Here is a 23,730-nt window from a genome sequence, read left to right as displayed (position 1 = left end):
ACTGAATAAACTTACTACTTACTTACTTACTTACTTACTTACTTACTTACTTACTTTCTATTACAAGTTAGTCTCCCTTACCATGTTGAGTCATTTATTGAGGTGGACTTCTCCTGTATGATTTTTGGCCAAAGAGGTTATAGTTATGGTTTTTACCAAATTATGAAACAACTCGAGAGTGAGGTAGCCTACTCTTTGACTTTGGGTCAGATAAAATTTAAGGGGTGACGTACACTCCCGAAAAATTTTTCTAAACGAATTATTTTTTATTCAATTTCATGTAATTATGCGAGAAGTTCATAGGTAAATAGGATGTACTAGGGGTGAATTTGTTCAGTTTTTCTAAATAAAAGGTCAAGGGGAACTATTCTGTAAATAAGTGTTTGTTGACATTTCAGCTTGGTTACGTCCCTTAGATTGTTTCATACTCTTTCTTAAAGTAAGTTAAAGTACAAAGGGGAGAAAACAGTTCAAAAGTAAAACATGGCATACACTGAAGCACAAGCCGACTGGTCCCCGGCTACTAACTGAACTAGCCCCGCGGTTTTTTTAAGCACATAAAAAATCTGAAATTATGCAAACTGAGCCCAAAAATGTGAAATTATGCGATTCTGTTAATTTGATCATAGAATGATGAAGGAAATAATTTTAAAAATATGCACCCAAAAAAATGATTAAATTTTGCTAAAAATTATGCGGGGTGCATAAAACCACGGGGAGAGATAATTTTATAGCCGAGTCCTGTCTTTCCGGGGATGGATTGTAACTAATAATTAAGTGTCCCAGAAACTACCTAATTTGTCCGTTCCCAATAATGAAGACTGCTTGGGTAGAACGACGGTAGTCACAAACTGAAAATCGTGAGTGTACCAATTTTGAACGCTTGTTGACTCATAACTGTATTTCTGTTCAACTGTTGGTTGATTATTGTGGTTAGATTTCCCATTCAACAACACTTAATAAACCACCAGTCAAACAAATATATGAAGTTATGAGTCCACAAGTTTTTTAAATTGGCTCCCTCACAATTTCCAGTTTGTAACTACCGTTGTTTTTTCCCTCAGCTCGTCTATTTTTTATATTATACATTGTCGTGGAGCTGCGAATGTACGTTCCCGATTGTTTTTATTGGTGGTTTACTACAATTAAAATGTTTAATAAAAACAATCGGGAACGGACACTTGCAGCTCACTACAACTACAATGTATAAATAAAAAAACAATCGGGAACGGACTCTTGCAGCTCACTACAATGTATAATACAAACAATCGGGAACGGACACTTGCTGCTCACTACAGTGTATAATAAAAACAATCGGGAACGGACACTTGCAGCTCACTACAATGTATAATAAAAACAATCGGGAACGGACATGTACATTGTAGTGAGCTGCGAGTGTACGTTCCCTATTGTCTTTATTTATTATATTATAAGTATACATATATAAATGTATTGTGGTGAGCTGCGACTGTGGTGAGTGTCCGTTCCCGATGGTTAGTGAGCTGCGCCGAGAGGCACACTCCAGCCCCTCTCATTCAGTCAGTCTCTCAGCACGATCAGTCATTCTTGTGAGAAAGAGGGGAAATCAACACCTTTTGTTTTAGTAAGAGTTTTACTGCACTTGCAACACAATAAGGTCATGTAAGTGCCGAAGATTAGAGTTGTTACAAGAGAGTAACAAACATAAAAAAGGAGGTGAGATAAGGACGATAGGTGTTTGATATAAAGAAGAAGCAAACCACACCAGGGCACCCGCCAACCACCCTCGAATCCACACCTTGATCGTCGTTGAGTAGTTTGTATCTTTGTAAACGTGTTGTACGTTTGTTTAAGTTTAAAGATAAGCAAATCGACACAATAATGACCATTTGGCAGAGCTGAGAAATCGCAGAAAAGTACCGCAAGTCAGACAGAATCAACAGAGGGAAAGTAGTAAAGAAGTACATGTAGGATGTAGCCTACAAGTGGCGCCCTCCAACCACCCACACAGACAGACACAATAGACGGAAAGTAAAGAAGTAGGACCTACCAACCAGCCACTCAGACAGATACAATACATAGGGAAAGTAAAGAAGTAGGGGGGGGGGGGGGGCTCTCGTGGCCTAGAGGTTAAGGTGTTGGCCTCTCATTCAAAGGTCCCGGGTTCGAATCCGGGTAGCGACGGAAAAATTTTCTTCTCTAAAAACTTGTCTCCTTTCAACTTCTTTCCTGCTCTCTAGCAATGTTCTGTCGTCTGCTTTCATTTCCACTTTCTGCCCACACCCCCTCACCTCCTTTGCCCCCTCCTCTGGGCTCCTGACTCTTTCTGCAGCCTTTCTACTGCTACTCCTTGGCTCCTCCTTACTGCTGTCTTTCTGCCACACCCCTGATCTTCAGATAGGAAAGATCTACACCTAGCCTTCTCGGACAAGGGCGAAAAATCTCGGAGGGCCCCTGTGCAAGTTGCGCATGTTAAAGATCCCTTGGTGGTATAAAATGGATAAGAGTAGGCTTCGGCCGCCACCCGGGCAAAATCTGAAAATATTAGGTTTGTCCCGCGCGCTCATATGACCTTATGCAGTTGAGAGCGCCGTAAAACACTTTACAAAAACAACCAAAAGAAGTAAGACCTACCGACTACCAGTGGCGCCCTCCAACCACCCGCTGTAAACGTTTTACATCCCTTACTTATCTGGAATTGAGATAATAGGAGACGGGCCACTTCTACACTGCATGTTCAGGTCAACCTGGGCCAAGACGGATACTACTACTAGTAAAGTACTACTAGTAGTCTTCAATCGTATCGATTCTTGGACCAAAAAACGTGAACAACTTGCACATATATTATGACCTCAGAGTCAGAGATTGTTCGCCCTCTAACTCTAAAAAGGCTGAGTGTTAAGTCAGTTAGACCATTTCTTCTACCCTTAGGATCAGGGGTGTGGCTGAAAGTGAAAGACAGCAGAAGGTTTCAAAGACTGAGAACTGAGATAGTCATTGGATGCTCCCCACACTGAAATCGAACTTGTGTCCTCTGCATGTGAATGGAACTGCGAGGCAACCAACTGCAGCACCATAGACTCCCGATTTGTAATCGTTGATGAGGTAGAAAACACAGTAGGTAGGTAGGCTATGTAAGTAAAACAAGTGTTTTACGGCGCTCGCAACTGCATAAGGTCATTTAAGCGCGGACACATTTTACATTTTTCAGTAGGTAGGATATTTTGAAATTTGACCGGTTGGGGGCTGAAGCCTTTTATCGATTTTGGACCACCAAGGGATCTTTTACGTGCGCAATTTGCACACGGGACCTCCGAGATTTTTCGCCCTTGCCCCAGAAGGCTAGGAATGGAACTTTCCTACTCCTACTATAAGATCAGGGGTGTGGCTGAAAGACAACAGTAAGGAGCCATGGAGTAGCAGTGCTGCAGTAGAAAGGCTGCAAAAGGAGTCAGGGGCCCAGAGAAGGGAGAGTAACTACCACAAAAAGGGATAGACAAGGACGAAGATGTTTGAAAGGAAAAGGAGTTATACGGTACTATAAAATAACACAGGGATGTCAACTGCTGGTTCTTTAACCTGTAGTGCCAAAGCTTTTCAAGTATGCGTCTATTTTTCTAACGGTACTCACTAGAGGATGGGAGCAGGTGTGGTCCCATAACTGACATAAGGTGCAGAGGCAGAATTCACCGAGTGTCAAGTGTGATAGACGCTATGCTCCTCACTAACACACCCCTACTCTCCCTTGAGTGGGTGTCTAATCTGCCTAACATCTCTACTACTCTCTTTACCTGTCCCCGGCTGTTTCATGCACCCCGCATAATTTAGCAAAATGTGATCATTTTTGCATAATTTATTATTTTCCTTTATCATACTTTGTTAAAATTAATGTAATTTTTAACAGAATCACATATATCACAATTTTGGGCTGTTTACATAATTTCAATTTTTTTTATTGGGGTTTTTTTTTTTTTTTTTTTTTTTTGTTTTTTTTTTATTGGGGGGGGGGGGGCATAAAACCGAGGGGACAGCTTTATCAACACACCCTCTGTGGTGGAGAAGATACCATTACCAGCCAGTTTGAGAATGTCTGGGTGCAGTAGATGGACCAAACGAAATGCCAAACTTCCCTTCTGACCGTGGACCTCTTAATAAAAGCATAACGACCCAGAACGTGATGATCCAATGGCTTTCCCACTTGGCTGAAACTGAAACCTCATGCAAGAATACTGAATAGACAACTATAGCCAGTAGCCGTTGGTGGCGGGGGAATGGGCAACATGAACCCAACCCGAATTACACTACACAGTCACCACAGGGCAGTTAAGTCTTTCCAGTCTCATGGAAACCCCTTGTACTTGTCCTTCTGGACCTATAAAATAAATAGATCCTCAATGGCCTCTTCTCAGGGTGGACAGGCAGTCCACAGACACCCAAAGTCCACAATGTGTTTTACTGCACTTGCAACACAAGTCATTAAGTGCCGAAGTTTAGGTGTTACAAGAGAGCAACACATTTTTTTTAAATGGCAAGTTTTACGGCGTTCGCAGCTGCATAAGGTCATATGAGCGCGCGGGACACACCTAATACATGTATTTTCAGTTGGTAGGAAATTTTGAATTTTGCCCAGCCGAAGCCTACTCTTATCGATTTTAGACCACCAAGGGATCTTTAACGTGCGCAACTTGCACACGGGCCCTCCGAGTTTTTCGCCCTTGTCCGAGAAGGCTAGGTGTAGATCTTTCTCACCAGATCAGGGGTGTGGCAGAAAGACAGCAGTAAGGAGGAGCCAAGGGGTAGCAGTAGAAAGGCTGCAGAAAGAGTCAGGAGCCCAGAGGAGGGGGCAAAGGAGGTGAGGGGGTGGGGGCAGAAAGTGGAAATGAAAGCAGACATCAGAACATTGCTAGAGAGCAGGAAAGGAGGTGAAATGAGACAATTTTAGAGAAGAAAATTTTTCGCTCGCAACCCGGATTCGAACCCGGGACCTTTGAATGAGAGGCCAACACCTTAACCTCTAGGCCACGAGAGCCCCCTAACAAACACAAAAAAGGGGAAAGAAGCAAACCACATCAGAGCACCCACCAACCATCCACCTCAGCAAGACTAAAGTACAACAGCAACACCTCACATACCAAAGACAAGTCAAACACCCACCAATCACTTACATCACCGGACAGGGAAAACTATTTTTTTCTCCCATATCCAAAACAAAACAAAATTTTAGAAACAACCAAAGAAAAGGCATCTACAAATCGTATGAATGAATTTTTATTTGTCCAATAACATGGAAATGATGAGATGGGGGGAAAAACTTTTTGAATGCTTATTGCATGGAAGGAGAGGTATGAGAATAATGATATGAGACAATGGCGAATTATGACGATGATCAAAAGAATAGTTAAAAGGAAAAAGTTTTTATAAAATTTGATGAACTGGTAGCAGCACTTGTTTCCCTTTGAATGACCCATTCAGTCTCTCTTTCACTCTCTCTCTCTCTCGTCCTTTTTCATACATCAGTCGCGCTCGCAGACACACGCACTAGCAGAGCAGGCACAAATCCACACGTTCATGGTGACAAACTTGCACATGAACACTGAAGACCTACGCTAAAATATGAGAGCGCTACGCTACGCTTCAATATTTGCTGTAGATGTTTGGACTGGATTAGATGAAAGGTAGGACAAACATATAACACACGGGTTAAGAATTTCAACCTTTATTTTACGACATGGAAGTTCTCCATTGGGCGCATGAGAGTTGGTTTGTGTGGGACTATTTGTATTGAAATACTGATGTCATTAATAGTTCACGGGAAGAAGCAGAGGATAGAGAAAGAGAAGTGGAAAGTGCTCTAATAGAAAATATTTCCATGAACATGATTCTTTCAGAATAAGCTTGCTCATCCAGACAGCTTCTATGAACACGAAAGCAAACCCAGAGTTGGGATTCCCACCCCCATCCCACCCATGACAAACACGCAATGCATGAATAATGCCTCAACTTGCATCTGGATAGACAAATACTATTTTCAGGACAAAAACAAAGGAAAACCTGCATAAAATGCTAAACGCCCTTTGAACAAAATTTCCAAAAAACTCAACATAATTCTAGTGTATGAGGGAAAACAAAACGAGCATGTTTTTTAGTCATTCACCCCCCCCCCCCCCCCCCCAAAAAAACAAAATAAAACCAAACTCCCAAAGCATTTTTGTCGTTGCCATACAAGTGAAAAATGTGTCAATTTCAACATCACTGCTGTAGCTTGAAATACAAGTGGGAAGCAGGGGCGGTTCAAAAGAATGAGGCTGAAATAGGTCGACACCATTATTGCGCAAGCAAAAATGGTTTTCTCAACACTTTTTTTTTTTGCCCTCTGAAGATGACCCAGGAATACTGCAAAACAGACAAGCCCGAGATTCTCAACATTGGAGCATTTTTGCAGACTACAAGCATCGAACAGTTTGCTTTACATCATGCGTAGATGTAGATTAGCCATCGCATCAAAAGCAAATGGAGCCAATACAGCCCTCAAAAAGCATACGATATTTACAATAGAGAGAGGTGAAATTTTTTTTTATCTGCAAAAACAAATTGTTCTGGACCTTTTGTCTACTCAGTGCCCCCCCAAGGGCCTGACACTTGCTATAGTGCTCAAGATATGATCTGACCCCACAAGACTCGCTTACTTTCTTGCACACCAAACCTCCTGTGAGCATATTGAGAACCTCACCCGACATGCATCCTTTCTCTCTCTCACACATCAAACAGACTCTGACACACACAGCCACTTCTCACAAACACACACTGACGCACGCACCGAACTACACAAAGGTACAACTCATTTACAGTGTCCACAAGCAGCTGCCGACTACGCATCATCATCCTCATCTCCCTCTTCTTCCTCTTCATGCTTCCGCTTGGTGCCACGGGCAGCACTCTCATCGGCGTCTTCATCCTCCTCGCCTTCCTCATCATCATCACCATCGTCATCTTCTGAAAGAGAAAAGAGAAAAAAGCTAGTAATGTGAACAGTCGGGGTACCTCAAAAACCAACACTGCTTATGCATTGACTTTTTTGTGGTTTCAAAATACAAAAACAAGGACAACTCTCTAAAATATTTTCCAAAAGTCACTAATAAATCACAAGTTCACTCAATACATTTCACTGCTCCTGGCAGTTAACACTAAACCAGGGCTGTCAACTCATCACACAACCTTTTAGTAATCAATAATTAAGAAAATATGAATCTTGACTTTAAAATTCACAATATGGATGGTCCTTTTCTGTCCAAAAGCAACACATGAAGGCCACCATGAACCACCCACCAAATATTCCCAATGCAGAAGGAAAACCTAGCACCCATGTTATTTATATGAGGATTTTCCAACTCAAATGTGAAGTCAGTCTTGCTGTATGGACGTGAGATATGGAACGCATTCCAGACTTGCACAAAGAGGATCCAGGTTTTCTTGAACAAGAGTCAAGGAAGCTACTGAGGTTCATATGGACATACAGAGTCCCCAACGAGGAAGTATCAAGAACGAGACAGAGCCTAGTCAGAGATGAGGCGGGAAGAGGGCGTTGGCGATGGATTGGCGATGGATTGGACACTCTCAGGAAGTCAAGCAGCTGCATAACAAGAAAAGTTTTAGATTGAAACCCATAGGGTAAAAGATCAAGGGACAGACCACGTGGAACCTGGAGAAGAGTCACGGAAACGAGTTTTTAGTTTTAGTAAGTGTTTTACAACAAAATAAGGTCATAAAAAATTCCGAAGATTAGAGGTGTTACAAGAGAGTAACAAACACGAAAAAGAAGGAGGGGAGATAAAGACGATAAAACGTTTCATAGGAAAGAAGAAGCAAACCATAACAGATCACCCGCTAACCACCCACCGGAAATGGATGTACAGGGACAGAGAAAGGTGGAAAGGGTTTGTTCATGGCCTATATCCTGATCCAGGGTGAGAAAGGCAATGATGATGATATCATTTACAGAAGTCAGTGTCGCACGTTGGAATCACAAAGGATCATAGCCCAGTGCTGACTCATCATGTCCGTATACAGCACAAAAACAAAGAACATCCAGAATCTTCTATTTCATAATCCCGCCCAACTTTGTGAAATACAATAATTCATTTCCCGGAATAGAAACAATGTACAGTAAAGATTCCCCTTTCCCCTTCACTCCACAATTTTCTCACTTAGTTCTAGTTTGAGTAGAGGTTTTACGGCGTTCGCAACTGCTCAGGTCATATGATCGCCAGAAGATTAGAGGTGTTACAACAGTGTAACAAACACAAAAAAAGAAGGGGAGGAGATAAAGACGACAGATGTTTAATGGGAAAAAAGAAGCAAACCACACCAGAGCACCCGCCAACCACCCACTATTTTCTCACTGCTCCATCTAACCCCAATCTAAATTACTTTTAAAACCATTTTTTTCTCATTTTCCATTCCATCCTACTTTGAACGGTCTCACACAGACTAAGAAAGCCACAGCCCTGAACACAAGACACCAACAACCCAGCAAAGACATCACCTACAACCCAGCAAAGACACTACCTACAACAAAGCATCAAACAAACGAACTGAAAATAAATCTTGGAAGGATTAGCTTAACAGGAACCTGTAGGACCTACAGCAAACAGCAGCCTTTACACTATAGACTCGGTTATCCCTTTAGAGGTGAACGAGAAGAAAACAGTGAAACTACAGGACAGGAAAGCAGAAAGTAAGGGCCCAAGAGATAGAAAGCACAGAGGGGGGAAAAACTTTTTGTCTGCAGTACAGGAAAGTAAGGGCCCAAGAGATAGAAAGCACAGAGGGGGAAAAAAACTTTTTGTCTGCAGTACAAAAAAGAGCCCAAGAGATAGAAAGCACAGAGGGGGGGAAAAAAACTATTCCAGCATCCTGCAACTGCTAACAATGCATTTCAAGAAAATAGAGAGAAACTTTTGCTGGAAGGACAGTTGATCCCCCATCCCCGAGCCAGTACTCCAGCTAATCCTTTGACCAGGATAATATTTATAAAGAACACACTGAACAGAAGCATGAAAGGAATATATAAAAAATAAAAACACATGACCACCCTGAAACACCACACCAAATATTCCCAATGCAAAATAAGCCCTAGCACTCATATTATTCACAGAAGTCAGTGTCGCACGTTGGAATCACAAAGGATCATAGCCCAGTGCTGACTCATCATGTCTGTCCACAACACAAAAACAAAGAACATCTTGAAACTACAATTTCATAATCATGCTCAACTGTATAATAGAATCATTCTTTTCCCGATATAAAAACAATGTACAGGACCCTTCAGCCAATAGCAGCCTATACACCAAAGATTCTGGTCATCTGTTAAGACATGAACGAGATGAAGAAAGTTAACTGCTGGACAGGATATTAAAGGGCCAAACAGACACAAAGAGCAAGAGGGGAAGATAAACTACTCCAGCCCCCTGTAACTGCTAACTAAACATTTAAAGAAAGTAGAGAGAAACTTCTGCTGGAAGGAGAGTTGGTCCCTGTACCCGAGCAAATTTTCCTGCTGATCCTTTGACCTGTACGATATTTATAAAGAAAGACACACTGAACAGAAGCATGGGAGAGATCACATCACATGAAGGCCACCCTGAGTCACCCACCAAATATTCCCAATGCAAAATAAAACCTAGCACTCATAATATTATTAACAGAAATCAGTGTCGCACGTTGGAATCACAAAGAATCATAGCCCAGTGCTGACTCATCATGTTTGTCAACACAGAAACAAAAAAAACTACCAATTTAAAATCATGATTGACGGTAGAAATGTGTGAAAGAGTGTGTGTGTGTGTCGCGGGGGTGAATACTGTTCATACATGCATTTATGTAAAGCGCCTAAAGCTGTGTTTACACGGGAGCGGGCGCTATAGAAATGATCATTATTAGAATAGAATAATTCTCTGGTACAGAAACAATGTACAGGAGCCTGGAAGACCTACAGCAATCAGCAGCATTTACACTAGAGATTGGAACGTCCATTTAGAGATGAACAAGAAGAAAACAGTAAACTGCTGGATAGAAAACGAAAGAGCAAGACGGACAGAAAGCACAAGGGAAAATTAACTATTCCAGCATCCTGTAACTGTTTACAAAACATCTCAAGAAAAGTAAAGAGAAACTTTCATAAGGGGAGTTGGTAGCAGCAAATGAGCCAATTCACAGAAATCAGTGTCGCACGTTGGAATCACAAAGTATCATAGCCCAGTGCTGACTCATCATGTCTGTACACTACGCAAACCTAATCGGTCTCAAAATTACACTTCCAAAAGAATCTTTGTTTTTGAGGGTTTCCTTTCCTGATGAGCAACTTTTTAAGAGTAGCCTACTGCAGGGAGTCCACTAAAACCAAAATCTGCCTAACTACCACCAGAGTTTTTCTGGTTTAAGTCCGCTTTACGATAAAAGAAGTTTCTCAAATAGAAGTAGATAAACTGGGTTTTTTAATTCATGTCGATTTACCCCTGATTTCGGATTAAACACATTCGGTTTAAGCAAACTCCGCTGTATAACCTTTCTCCCATTTTCACCCAGGTGCTCTCTCACTACTCTAATATTTGTTTTCATAAATTTTTTTTTTAAAACATCTACAAAACTTTTCAACTTTATTTCTCATCCAGCTGTCTCAACATTCAACTGTCCTGACAAAGGAATACAGCTTGTAAAAACAGTGGAACCGGCTGTCCAAGACAGTCACCCCTACAAACAATAGAGCATCAAACTGATGACCTTAACACCAAACAACTACAGGACAAAAAAAGCAACCAAGTCCTTCACGTACATATAACATTTTGAGATTTGCACACATCTTTCAGAGAGCACATGGGTCAGTGTAGCACGCAGGAATCACACAAGATCATAGCCCAGTGCTGACTCATCATACCACTACTCCAGAAGTTTCAGAATCCCTAAGACTTTTCAGACTTTTCTTTCAGCACACAGAAGCACATCGACAAATTTACAGTCATTCAGAGCAGGGGAAAAAACACAGGGAGACAGAAAGAAAGAAGTAAGACCAACACCCCTTGAGCTGATTTTCCTAACCTCACTCCTACAAAAAAAAATTAGAAAGTGTCCACAGATACAGAAAATATCAATAAAAAATTACACTGGCATCCTTTCAAAAAGGAACTCCAACAGGGTATCTTGAGGAAACATTCACTCTACTTGCTTTTGAAGATGTACTCACCTCCATCTTCAGCTCCATCCTCATCTTCATCATCGTCATCATCATCATCATCATCTCCCTCTACCACTTTCTCATCAGCATCTTCATCATCAACATCATCTGGATCATAGTCCTCCTCGTCTTCCTCATCGTCCTGCGGAAAAGCAAATAGGGAGCATGAAATCGGAACGCTTTACCAAAACAGCAGTATGAAGAGAAAGAGAGAAAACAGGTATAATGTGCGTTTCACTGAAATACAAAAAAAAAACATTGTGAAGAACGTAACACTAACTGGTCAAATGCTCCATAAATGAGTAAAAATACACAACTGTATTTCATAAACAAATCAAGAGCTTATACTACAAAAACGTCAGTCTTCTGAAACTTGGAATGCACTTCAAAGACAAAAACCATTACAGTAGGTTCAATAACCACTGATGAAAATCAAATTTCAGTCTAGAAAGGAGCACTTTCAAGTTAAAAACTTCTAACACAACTCTAAAATTGAGTCAAGTGCCATCATCCTCTCAAATGTGACACCAATACTGCTTGATCAGTAAAAGACAACTGCAAAAACGACTTGACTAGCCAAAGAGAAAAGAAAACCAAAACAAAGTAAGAGAAAGAAAATCAACCAAAGAGCAAAGCAAACTCTTCTCAAGATAAATCTAACCCCCAGCATATTTAACTCCTATTACAATTAAAACACTCTTGTAAAAAGGTAGCAAACTCTTCTCATCACAAATCTCCTAACACCCCGCATATTTAACTCCTATTACAATCATAACATTCTTGTAAAAAGGTTTTCTTTGAAAGGGAGGGGGGAAAACACTAAACTAGTTTCTCTTTTAATAAAAAATGGTAAACAAATTATGTCCAAATCAAATCTTCCAGCATTTATCGAATATGATGAACCAGTATATCAAAACATAGATGGAAAAAGAAAAAAGAAACCATAATAGTCATAAACAAAGGCATAATAAATCATGAATCACAAGACCACTGGTTAGTATACAACATCCAGTACCCCAAATTGCAACCAAGGCTCAGAACAGCGTTCGCAAGGTGGCTACCATATTGTCAAGTAAATGAAACAATTTACAACGGCAAATCCAAGGAGCCACGGACAATGGTCATTTGGCGGAAAAGAGTCTTTTTTTAACTTGTGTTTTCCTGGTCCTGGTTTGTATTCAGGAAGAAGACCCTGCTGCAACTGCCCCGTCCAAATGACCTCTCCCCCCCCTCCCCCCCCCCCCATTTCTTTTAAAAAACTAGTTTCCATTATAAGGACAGTGTCCAAGACAACCAGGTTCACCTACAGAAACTAATAAACTTGTCCCCACCCGTACAAATCCCCATCGCCTGATCTTGACCAACTGTGCCACTCAATACAAAACATACATATGTGTCTTCCCCAGATCAAACAATATACCATGTTATTTCCCCCCCCCCCCCCCCCCACACACACACACACAGGGGGGGGCGACTTTACAGGCTACTCTCCCATTTATACTCGCATATTTAAAAGGTTTTGCAACTTTCTCATACTACAAAACGGTGGTCGAGATCAACACACTATAAGAACATTGATTCTCTTGGCATTCAGTGGAGCACTCTGGAATCACATGACTCATAGCCCAGTGCTAGACTCATCACGCCAAATAAACAGAGTCAACATTTGGCCAAAAAGCAATTTCTTTTGTCTTATTATTTCAAAAATGATATGCATCCCCGCTTTACCTTTTGGAAAATCTTTTAAGACCTTTCAGAACTACTTTTTAAAACTACACTCTCTGATGTTAGGACTGCTGTATCTAATTCAAAGTTGAGCGTTTTAGGAACGATAAATTCGGGTGAACAAGAATTCCAATTTGTTCAAACAAAGTCCAAATTCAATGAGCCTTGATGCAAAAAGGAATAGTTTTTAATGCTGTCATTTTGAGAACTAACATCAATGTTCTTTGTCAGGTATGACAGACCAACCTCATCCTCGTCGTCGTCATCATCATCTTCATCATCTACGTCGTTTTCGTCTGGAAAAGAAAAAGGAAAATAGTTGTTGGTAAACAAACTGAACCCAAAAGCACATGGGGAGAAACTAAAAAAACATATTTTACCAAATAAGAAGCAGTTAAGTACAACACAGGTCACTCCAGCAGTACACAAAGATTGTTCCAATACAGGCCCATCAATAACAACAGAATCAAATCATTCACTGCTGTTTAATGTTATGTTTCTGCTAGTGCCCTGCTGGCAACAACAACAACAAAAAAAGGGGGGGGGCGGGGGGTGTAGAGAGAGACTAATGAGCTGCAATGTATTACACCATCACAGACTCCAGTATAACAATTCACTTACAAAAACAAGCGAGACCAAGAAATTCGGTTATTCAAGTATTCCATATGACCTATAAGAAAGATACATCATACATGTAAAAAAGTAACTGATTCATATAAATATAATGGCCCCTGACTCTCAGAGTCAACAAGACTTTAGCAAAAGTTTGGTCCACAGAGAAACACCTCAAGAACAGAGGCCACAAAAATTGAGATGATTCAGGCCGAAGGGCTAGAACTCAAAATGGCCGGTGGATCGAAAAAGTAAAGTAGAGATGACACCCCCCCTCACAAACACACAAAAAAGAAAACAACTTACCATCATCCTCATCATCATCTTCCTCACCTGCAGAAAAGAAAACACAGAAACCAAAGTTTCAATGAGTAACTGCAGACACTAATTTGATTCATTGCAGGCCAGGGGGAAAATATGTAATAGACACACACAACAGCCCCCCACCCCCAATAGCAAGTACGTAACCAGGCAACATCTCTCTATGAAAGGAAGAGGATGAACAGAACAAGTCAGCCTTCCACTGCTTCCTTCCGCTACATCTTGCACTTGTTCAGGATTTCAAGATCTGAGAATACATTAGCTTAAGCGCAGATAGGAACCAAACTAATAGCTTGATGTGCAAACTGGAATTCTTCAAAACAGGAAATTTTCAGGACTTCAGGGTCTATGATAACAAGGCAGGAAATGTCCCCCTACTGGTATCCTAAAGCTTTTACCCTTCATGGAATATAACATGTGACTTAATTTTTACTTCATCTATACTCATTCAAGAAAGAGTGAAGTGGAGGTCCATTATCGCCCACGCCAGTCAGTAAGGCACCAGATGATGATGATACTTATTCACTACAAGCCAGAACATCATCTCAGCATTTTCCTCATTACTACACACGCAACATTGGCTCTAGTGTCCCAACTAAAAATACTCCACATTTTCCAGTCCAGACTTTCTTTTAACAATATCCATGTTTATATCTGGAAATAATCTTTCTTTTTTTTTTTTAACCTGTCAAATTTGTACATATGATATATAAAAAATTACACTTTGCAGAAGGAATATGAAGATCAGTGGACAGAACTAAATGTATGAACTCAACAGGTGCCAGCCCACAGAAGAAATTATGCCCAGGAGAAAAATGATGTAGTAGTAAAACAGTTTTAATTGTATTGGGAGCCGTTTTAAGAAAAAAGCCCAAGATAGCAAGCAACACTAACTGCAGATGAAGCCAATGTTGCCACCATGAGCTCAAAGGTGGCTGACCAAAGGGGAGGTAACTTCCCTATTCAGCCAAGACAAAAAAGTGTCATCCGTTACAAGAAACCAGTCGCACAATTTTCTGATGTGTAACACAATCAACCAGAGAGCACAGTTACATATCACGCATAGTAGTTACTTAGACAAAATCAGTGCATAAAACCCCATACACGGAGGCACAACAGTGCATGCCAACCAACCAGACCCAAGAGGTGCACAGACTATTTTGTCAAGATTCATTTAACAAACTTCAGTCACCATACACAAGTACCCTTGTCACTTCATCTATTTACACACAGCACAGAGACAACACTAGTCTATTCAATTTTTTTTTAAAATAACCCCCCATCTCTCCTGTCCCTACCATCCACATCCTCTTGTTCCTTCTCCTCCCTGTCAAAACCATCAAGGAAGACCAGTTGCTTGAGCTTGTCAAAGACCTTTTCTCTGTATTCGGGCACATTGGTCACTTCACAGTTGAACAGATCCAAGCTCTTGAGGAAGTGCAAGTCTTTCTGTTGACATTAAAAAAAACCATGCACACATGAAAATACGTGAAAAAAGCCTTTTCTCCTTCTTTTTCTTCATATTACCAACCACTTAATAGAAAAAATTTTCAAAACACTTATGCCTTATACATAAACACATTAGCAAGTCTGTTACATAGGCGCAGCCACCCTCCAACACAGTAGCAATGCCAAACGGGCTTTCCCGCGCAGCGAAAATTTGGTCCCCGTTTGCGGGTGATTTTGCGGACCCGGCCGAAGCGTAGGTGACTAAACTTTATCAACCTCGGTCTGCTCTATTTCCGAACCAATCCGAATGAAACTCGGCAACCAATCAGAAAATAGGGCAAACTAATGATATGTGGACGTTGAAGTTCGTACACATAAATTAACCTATACTTTTGGTGTAGGGAACACTTTCATATCGGGTACACCGAAAACTATATATAAGGAGTTTGTATTTCAACACCGAGATGGTAATAGATCTATCTATCCTCTATAGGGTGCTCAAATTTGAACGTTCTGTGTCAAGTAGTTGTTTAGACCCGATCGTAAATCTACGACACCCCCCTATCCAAAGCGGCTTCACACGGAGACCGGCCATTTTCCCCTCACTCTCGCGGCAAATGTATGTGACCTACAAATCACTGCATAACTATTCCGGGCCTGTTCAGTGGTCACTTGAAATAGGGCAATGGCGGACGCGCGCATCCGGTTGTTTTTCCCCTGTAACATCGCAACGGGGGTATTCCGAGGCGGGGTTATCTCGTCTCGGGCTGTTCGCGTCTCAACAGGGGAAAAGAATTTTTAATTGTACGGCATGCTAGATTGAATTAACTTATCTTTTACGGTTGGCATGGTCTAAAGTCATCATAAAAAGCTTTGCAATTATTCAGTCACGCTGCCAACATATTCTTAAAGATCCCATGTTGTGATACGATGCTATAAATAAAATGGACTCATCCCAACACCCCTTTTTCGCAAAATCGTAATATGTACACCATAATTTTAATTATAACAAAATAACTACGAAATGGTTAATAAATTTGACTGCAGAAATGAATTCTACACCCAAAAACACATCAGGTAGCCAAGTTTCTCTCTAACACTCCGAATAGTTACCGAGATATCGTCTATTTTCTTACAGAATCTGCTACTGCGTTGTCCACTTTTTAGGAGTATTTTCCTATATGTGGGTCATCCATATTTTGCCGACCTTTACAACCCCATAACTTTTTTATTTATGAACCGATTCTTAAAATTCAAGAAGCATAATTCTTAGAATTGAAAATTCTTTCTTATGTACCAAATAAAAAGGGCTTAAGTGAAAAATTAAATTTTCATTGGCATTGCTAAACAAATTAACAGCAGGGGAATAAAAAACATTTGGAAACAATCTACTAAAAGATTCATTGGACTCGAAACCCCAGCTACACTAAAACATAAGATATCAAAAAAATATAGCTTAACTTACCAAGGGGTCCAAAACATCAAAATCTTTAATCTTGTTCCCACTCAAACTGAGATGTGTGATGTTTGGGCAGCCTGTTAAGTAATCCAAACCTCCAGCAATTTTGTTGTCGCTCAGTTCCAACTGAAAGATAAAATAACAAATTTTAAGTTGACGCAGCCAAGTCAACAAACAGGGGGGATACAAAAAAATAAAAATTCAATCTTAGTTCTCGGTACTTCATTTACTGTTCCAATAATGCAGCTAAATATTTTGATTTACTAGGCGTTAAGCCAAGCCACTCAGCAACTACCACACTGCATCATTTGCTCTTTAACCCAATATCAATATTGTATGCTTGCCCACCATATCTGATCACTTGAAAGTCCTCTCAGTGCTTCCCACAGATCAAAGCAGAAAAGTAGGGAAAAAATACTATGCCACAGGTCTCCGGCTCCCTATTTCTGATAAGAAAATACAACCCTGGTAAGAACATTTTTGGTGATATTTCTGAATCCAGCGAGAAAAAAAGTAACTCTACGTATTTTATTTATCTGGATACTTGATACCGAATTTGATTCTATTTTTACAGTTTTCAACAAAACTTTTATCAATGCGCTCATGCTACACCTACAGCTCACCGAGGATAATGTGTTTATAAACTTATTGAAAATTACATTCTATCATAAAATATATTAACCCTATCTGTACGTCCTGGGGTCATTTTTTACCCCCGGGATTGTATTCTTCACCTTTTAGAATACTTCTAGTACGGAGATCATAATTAAGCTACGGTACAAGAAAAAGGAAAAGGATGAACAGCAAATAATATCAGCAGGGAAAAAAAAGGAGCATTTACTGACAAATAGATGGTTCAGTATAATTTAAGTAATAAAAACAATTCCATTAATTATTGTGTATGTTAACATGATCCCCAGTCTAACAGATAAATCACGTCAGCCCCTCCGGTTCCATTATAGCCAGGGATCACTATAAACACAACTCAGTGTGCACTAAATGCCAGTTGCTCAGAAGAAATGAACTAAGACCATCAATTTGTCTAAAGGCTCTTTTATACATTTTTCTCTGGGAGTACATTCCCCACAACTACAACCTTAATTCATGAATTTCTATAATAAAGTCTAGAACAAATCTTTCAAACAAAACCTGTTTCACCATCATTTTCTTTGAACACATCAGATGAACCAACCCCCTGGGGCGGTGTCACTGACTTGAAGTGTCTTTAGACCATTCCCACAGGGGGGGGGGGGGGGAGACACTTCTCGTTCCAATGCACATTAGAATTGAAAATGGGATGATCTAACAATATCATGCTCATAACTGCCTGAACTACAACAGGGAATTGCTGCTTTTCCTTTCCTAATCCTTACTATCGTCATTTTCCTCTACTTCTTTTGTATGTTTGTCACACTCTTGTGACCTGCTACTTCCAGGGCGCCTTGATAGTCGAAGCAGACTTTGTGCTGTTGAAGCTAGAGAGGTGAGCAGAGAAAGTCTGATTCCCTGTAAGGACTTCTCTGTTGACATCCACCCCTTGGTGCTCATATGACCTTATGCAGTTGTGAGCGCTGTAAAACCTCTACTAAAACTTTTTTTTAAAACATCAGCTGATGATACATCCTTCCAACTCTATGCACAATATGAATCATCACAGATCATCACCACAACACACACTGGTTCATAAGCATCAAAGCATTACACTAACCTTTCTCAAATTTCCAAGCTTGGGGAAATTCTCTAAGCTTTGTAAACCGAGGTTGATGAGACTAAGGGTCTGTAGGTTGGTGAAGTTGCTGGTCAAACCTTCGATTTTGTTGGCTCTGCAGTTGTCCAGATTCAAGTCAACAATCTGAAAAGAGACCATAGAGAAACAGTAGTTAATTTTTTTAAAGGATGTCTCGATAATATGTCAACTCAAGAGGTATTCCCGTTAGTAAATAAATTAAGATGCAGAAATTGGTAGGAACCTCTTCCTTCACTAAAAAATGCCAATTTGATGATCACTGCTGGATGAATAGCTCCCCATCCAGTATCATATACAGAGGTAACATACAGCACATTTCTTTTTAATTTTTATCTGCTTTACACAAATTTCAACTTTAAATCTGTGGGTGCTCGCTCTGGTGTGGTTTGCTCCTCTTTTCCTATCAATCATCTGTCACCTTAATCTCCCCCCCTCCTTACATGTCATGTGTTTGCTACTCTCTCGTAACACTTCTTATCTTCAGTACGTAAAGGACCAAATTAAATTTTCACATTTTTTTCAGGGAAACTTAAATTTTTCTGGTTTTGAATCTGTCTTTAATCAGTTCCATTTGCCCTAGCCTAGTGGCTTAGGAGTAAGACTATTAGGTGTGATTTAGAGGATTCTATCCTTATACTAAAAAAATAAACGACTTTTTTCAATTAGTCCCATCTGATATTTTTTCAGAAATTCAACAGTTCCATAACTTTTCTATTTATTGAGCTGCAGCAAAAGTAAAGAATCATTATTCTGGGAATAAAAAATTCTTCAGCATGCATAAACAAGAATCAAATCCTGATTTTAGGATTTAAGGTGTAATAAATATGGACTTTATTACAAAAACTAGGCCAAATATGGCATGTGTGATTAAATTTGAGGTGACCGTGAGGACACCCTCCCCAAACCTGTTGTAAAAAACTGAGGGGGTGGGGTGGGAATGCTTCAAGGGTCATGCCCCCAGCATTTCCCCATTTTATGTTTATATCTAAACACATTGAAAATAAAGTTTGGATTTTCATAACAACTGTGCGACAATTTCGGAGGTTGAATGTGTGTCGATTATACGCCTCTAAACAGTGCATCTGCATGCGGGAGTGAAAATAATTTCGCATTTACCACCAAGAAATCCTTGAACTTGTAGCATGTGTTTAATCAAAATTGACCATGTAATGTTGGCCTTGAAAAGAAAAGGTATGAAATATATGCATGCTTTGGGGGGCAAACTAACCAGACAGCAAAGGCATGGGGCCTCGAGACACTATGCATGTGCTAGCCTATTTATTTCACATCTTGGACAAACGGCCGGCAGATCCCAGGCCTAGCTAGCCTCGGCCGGTGCCGGTGTGAATGTCATAAGAGTACCAAGAGTACCGGTTGCAGGGTGGCATAAAAGAGCAGAAGACATCCTTCCCTTTCATTTTCAACTCTTGCGTGGCCACCTCGATCTACAATCATATATGCAAGTTAAATAAACATATGGCACATGACAAAATTCTTTATATGCACAATGGGTACAATTACAGCTGGCCAGAGCCCGATTTTCTTTGCTCGAATTACGATAGTCTTCCTTTAGACTCTTTATCCCATGCGCCATGACCCCAATTTTGAGGAGCGCAACATGGCGGAAGAAGCGAGGCCATAACCGAACAATAACGGAAAACAGCAATACCTCTTCTGAAGATACGCAACATTCTCGTGAAATTCTGCGTTCTCACATAGAGCGCTAGATGCTTTACGAAAACTCAAACAGTGAATTCTAGGGTGAAAAGCCATCATGTGGCGAACTAAATCCAATTTCGTCTTCTTTCAAGATGGCGCAGAAAGTGCGGCTGTCACACTCGACGCTGCCGAGATGGAATGGCGGTCGGTGAAAACACGCTGATCTCCCCTTCCTCAAAGCCAGTCAGCCTATCGACAAACTGTCGGTGGGGGCTTTCGGTGGGGAATATCTTGCTAGATTGGGCTCGCACAAGAGGCGGGTGGAATTTCTTTGAAGAAAAAATACTAAATGAAATATACTGATAATGTTACCATGAATAAAATGTATCTAAAGAGAGGGAACAGGCCTCGGTCTTGGAGAGAACAAAAATTGAGGATCGACATTTTCATTCCACGACCGACTGATTGACATCGTCACTGAGACCCCATCACATGCAATTTCAAGGACTAAATCTAGAATCTAAGTTAAGGGTGACAGTTAAAACGAATGTCCGAAGGACAAGATATTAAATAAAGATTTGAATAACTATGACTTAGATATAAAACGGTAGATCTGTTGAAAAAATGGAAACAAGAACCAATTGCAAACAAGACAGCGAAGTAGCAAAACTGAAGGGAGTCAACAACAAACAGTTCAAAAGGGCGCCATGTTTAGACTGAGTACGGCATCAGTGCGTCGTGTTTGTATTTCTGCAATGAAATCTCACTTTTCAAATTGAGAAAACATTTCATTTCACGACAGACACACACCTAACTAACAAATACATACTGTATAATAAGAGGATGGCCGTGCTTTACGATAGCATTACGAGGTCCCTTGCCCCATGCTTGGACTTGGGAAGTAAGGACTGTCGTGGCTAACTTCACACGAGCTACAAGTTATGCCAAGTGAAAAATCAAAATCTCAGTCTTACCTGGTCGGCAGGCTGCCCTCTCATTTCCAGTTCTAATCTTTTCCCAAGGCCGGTCGACATGATGATTTATGTTTCCAATATTTTAGGAATAAACCGAATAACTTCACAAAAACGTTGATCAACTATTTGAGAAGAAAGATCTACGCCACCACAGTGCGCGCGAGATATCAATGATGGTGGGGCGCGACGTTGATTGGCTGAGTGTGGTTCTGGGGCATGTGGTAATCTTATGAATATTTAGTCCCAAGCCCAGGACGCAGCCAATCGCAGGGTTTTGCTTCTTTTCAATAACAACAACAAACCCACGTGGAGCTACTAATTATAGATTTCCACCATGTGCTCCACGAAGCCGGCTGTTTACATATCGGGGGCAACGACGATTTTCAACCAAGAATGAGGACCGATCTCGACTACACAACAACGTCTTCTGAGCAATATCTTTTAACTGAACCATAACTTTGTTACCCATGGAGAAAGTTCTTGAATACAGCGAAAACTACTTTAAAATTTAGCTTTGACCAAGAAGCATAGATCTACCCCTACGTAGGACATTCTGAATTATTTCAGTAATTGTTGATGCGTGATACTCGGAAATCAAAATGGTGAGATTTTATCCCATTTGCCTTGCACTGAACGATACCGCAAGAGAGCTAGGTAACCCGTTCTTCATCTCTTTCGATTCTTTACTTGATTACTTGATCCTGGGAACAACATCATAGCACTCCTTTGATTTCTTAAGTGAACTGATCCGGCGTAACAGACTAAACACTAGGCCTCCTATACTGACAAGGATTTCGTACTTGGGACAGGTCTGGGCTATAATAATCAGTTGTGTGTTTTCCTCACAATATTAACCACAAGCTCTATAACTATAACAGAAAAATGTAGCCTAGGTCTTTTGGGGGATGGGGGGAGGGGGGGGCAGAATATCAAAACTCACAGTGTAAAACCTTGATTATATCTCCATTTAGGTGTCAGAAACAATCAAAATAACTGAAGGTGTGGGGGTCATGATATAAAAAAGCAGTCAGCTATAGCTGGTTCACTTTCGTCTGTCCGCAGTAAACATTTTTAAGCTTATTTTTAAATTTACCAATGCCCACGAAACTTTATATGGTACATCTGCAGGCCAGCGACCAAACAAAAACATTTTAAAATCTTGATCCAATAATAAAAGTGTCTCTATTTGGGCCTTATATTAAAAACAGTCCTTTGGATACATACACAGGATCACAAACATGATTGTCTTGCAGAAACAAAGCCTACAAATTGCTCATTTTTAGACATTTGAGACAACGACACCACACTACTCCTCCTCCTCCTCCTCCCCCCCCCCCCCCCACATATTTACACATATATTTCAGTGTAAGCTTCTAGATTTCATCCCAGACTCTCTAGACACCTCCTTGCAAGTCTCGAAGTACTCAACCAGTAGAAGTGCGTTAATGTGTGGTGCCAATGAAAATAGGTCAACTTTTCATGCTTAAAATGTGTGCTGTATATCCCCTATTTTTTAATTTTTTTTTGGCCCAATATAGGCTAACATCAAAGAAAACATGTAGTCTACAAGAAAACAAGTGAACAAGCTGTACAAATCAAATTAATCACAAACATGTAATTTTAGAAGCAGTCTGCCAATTATTCCAAAAACGCAAATTGAAGCCAAATTCTTGTTTTTCACCACAACTGGACATCACAACATGAGATAGCTTAGGACTACTGTTTAACATGTAATAAAATTTGTGACGTTCTTTTTGTAGAATCCTGTTATCCCATGTTGTGAGAATTCCATGTATTTGCTAACAGAAAAAAATGGTTTGTGATACCTAAACAGATAGATCTAGCCTTTGAAACTCTCTGAAAAAAATCCCTTTCGAATGGGATCTAACATGTAGGCCCTACTTCTAAGACGTAATTCCACACAAAAAAATATGACTTTTTATTTATCAAAATACGACCCAAAGAAAGAAACAAAGTGCGGGAACAATAATGGGCCTGTTTTCAGTATCACTGGGAATAGTTAATTCTCGGCCTTTTCCCAGCGACACTAGGAACAATTCTGGCCCATTCCCAGTGGTTTCTGGGCCTATTGTGCTTTTTTTTTCATTTAAAAGATAAGACAGCCAAGATTATGCATGTGAACAGACGTTCTTTACATGAATTTATAAAGTTTGTTTACAATTGGTGATGAATTTACAGAAAGAAAATGGGCTTTATTTGTATTAGTTTTGGTATTTTATTATTTTTGCTTGAAACACTTGATCTATTTTCAGCAGAATTCCACGAGGGGGAACTCTGACAAACAAAAAAATAAAATGATAATTTTTTTGTATAAACTGAAAGAGATCAGGTTTCACGCTCTGAGGACTTGGCATGAAATTCACAGCACGAAAGCAATATATAGCTATTACTAAAGAGCAGATTAACTCCAAAGTGACATCACAAAGATGTCGAAAAAATAAGACTAAATACCCACAAACCACTCATCCTTTTCACAGTGCAGACAAAGACTTAAACTTTACAGATCCTACAGTGAAACAATTAACTATTGACAGGGAAGCTGAAATTAATACTC

The 23,730-nt window shown here is 40.2% G+C and overlaps 1 protein-coding gene across 2 annotated transcripts; it reads right to left on the bottom strand.

Annotated features, from left to right (window-relative positions):
* Positions 1-5,229: 5,229 nt before the first annotated feature.
* On the bottom strand, positions 5,230-21,347 carry LOC101845971 (acidic leucine-rich nuclear phosphoprotein 32 family member B). Of its 2 annotated transcripts, none has more exons than XM_013090200.2 (8): positions 21,156-21,347; positions 18,484-18,627; positions 16,782-16,901; positions 15,166-15,316; positions 13,853-13,879; positions 13,181-13,230; positions 11,219-11,351; positions 5,230-6,972 (listed from the first exon to the last, which is right to left on the bottom strand). In XM_013090200.2, the coding sequence occupies exons 1-8, from the start codon at positions 21,213-21,215 to the stop codon at positions 6,848-6,850; spliced, it is 810 nt and encodes a 269-aa protein (XP_012945654.1). In that variant the 5' UTR covers positions 21,216-21,347; the 3' UTR covers positions 5,230-6,847. The 2 variants fall into 2 exon arrangements, with proteins under 2 accessions (XP_012945654.1, XP_005112116.1); XM_005112059.3 differs by having other exon boundaries at positions 13,148-13,230; positions 21,156-21,344.
* Positions 21,348-23,730: the final 2,383 nt, after the last annotated feature.

Source organism: Aplysia californica, unplaced genomic scaffold, assembly GCF_000002075.1.
Source record: "Aplysia californica isolate F4 #8 unplaced genomic scaffold, AplCal3.0 scaffold01175, whole genome shotgun sequence".
NCBI classification, from domain to species: domain Eukaryota; kingdom Metazoa; phylum Mollusca; class Gastropoda; order Aplysiida; family Aplysiidae; genus Aplysia; species Aplysia californica.
Note: the sequence above shows the minus strand (reverse complement) of the source record. Positions and strands in the feature narration are given on the sequence as shown.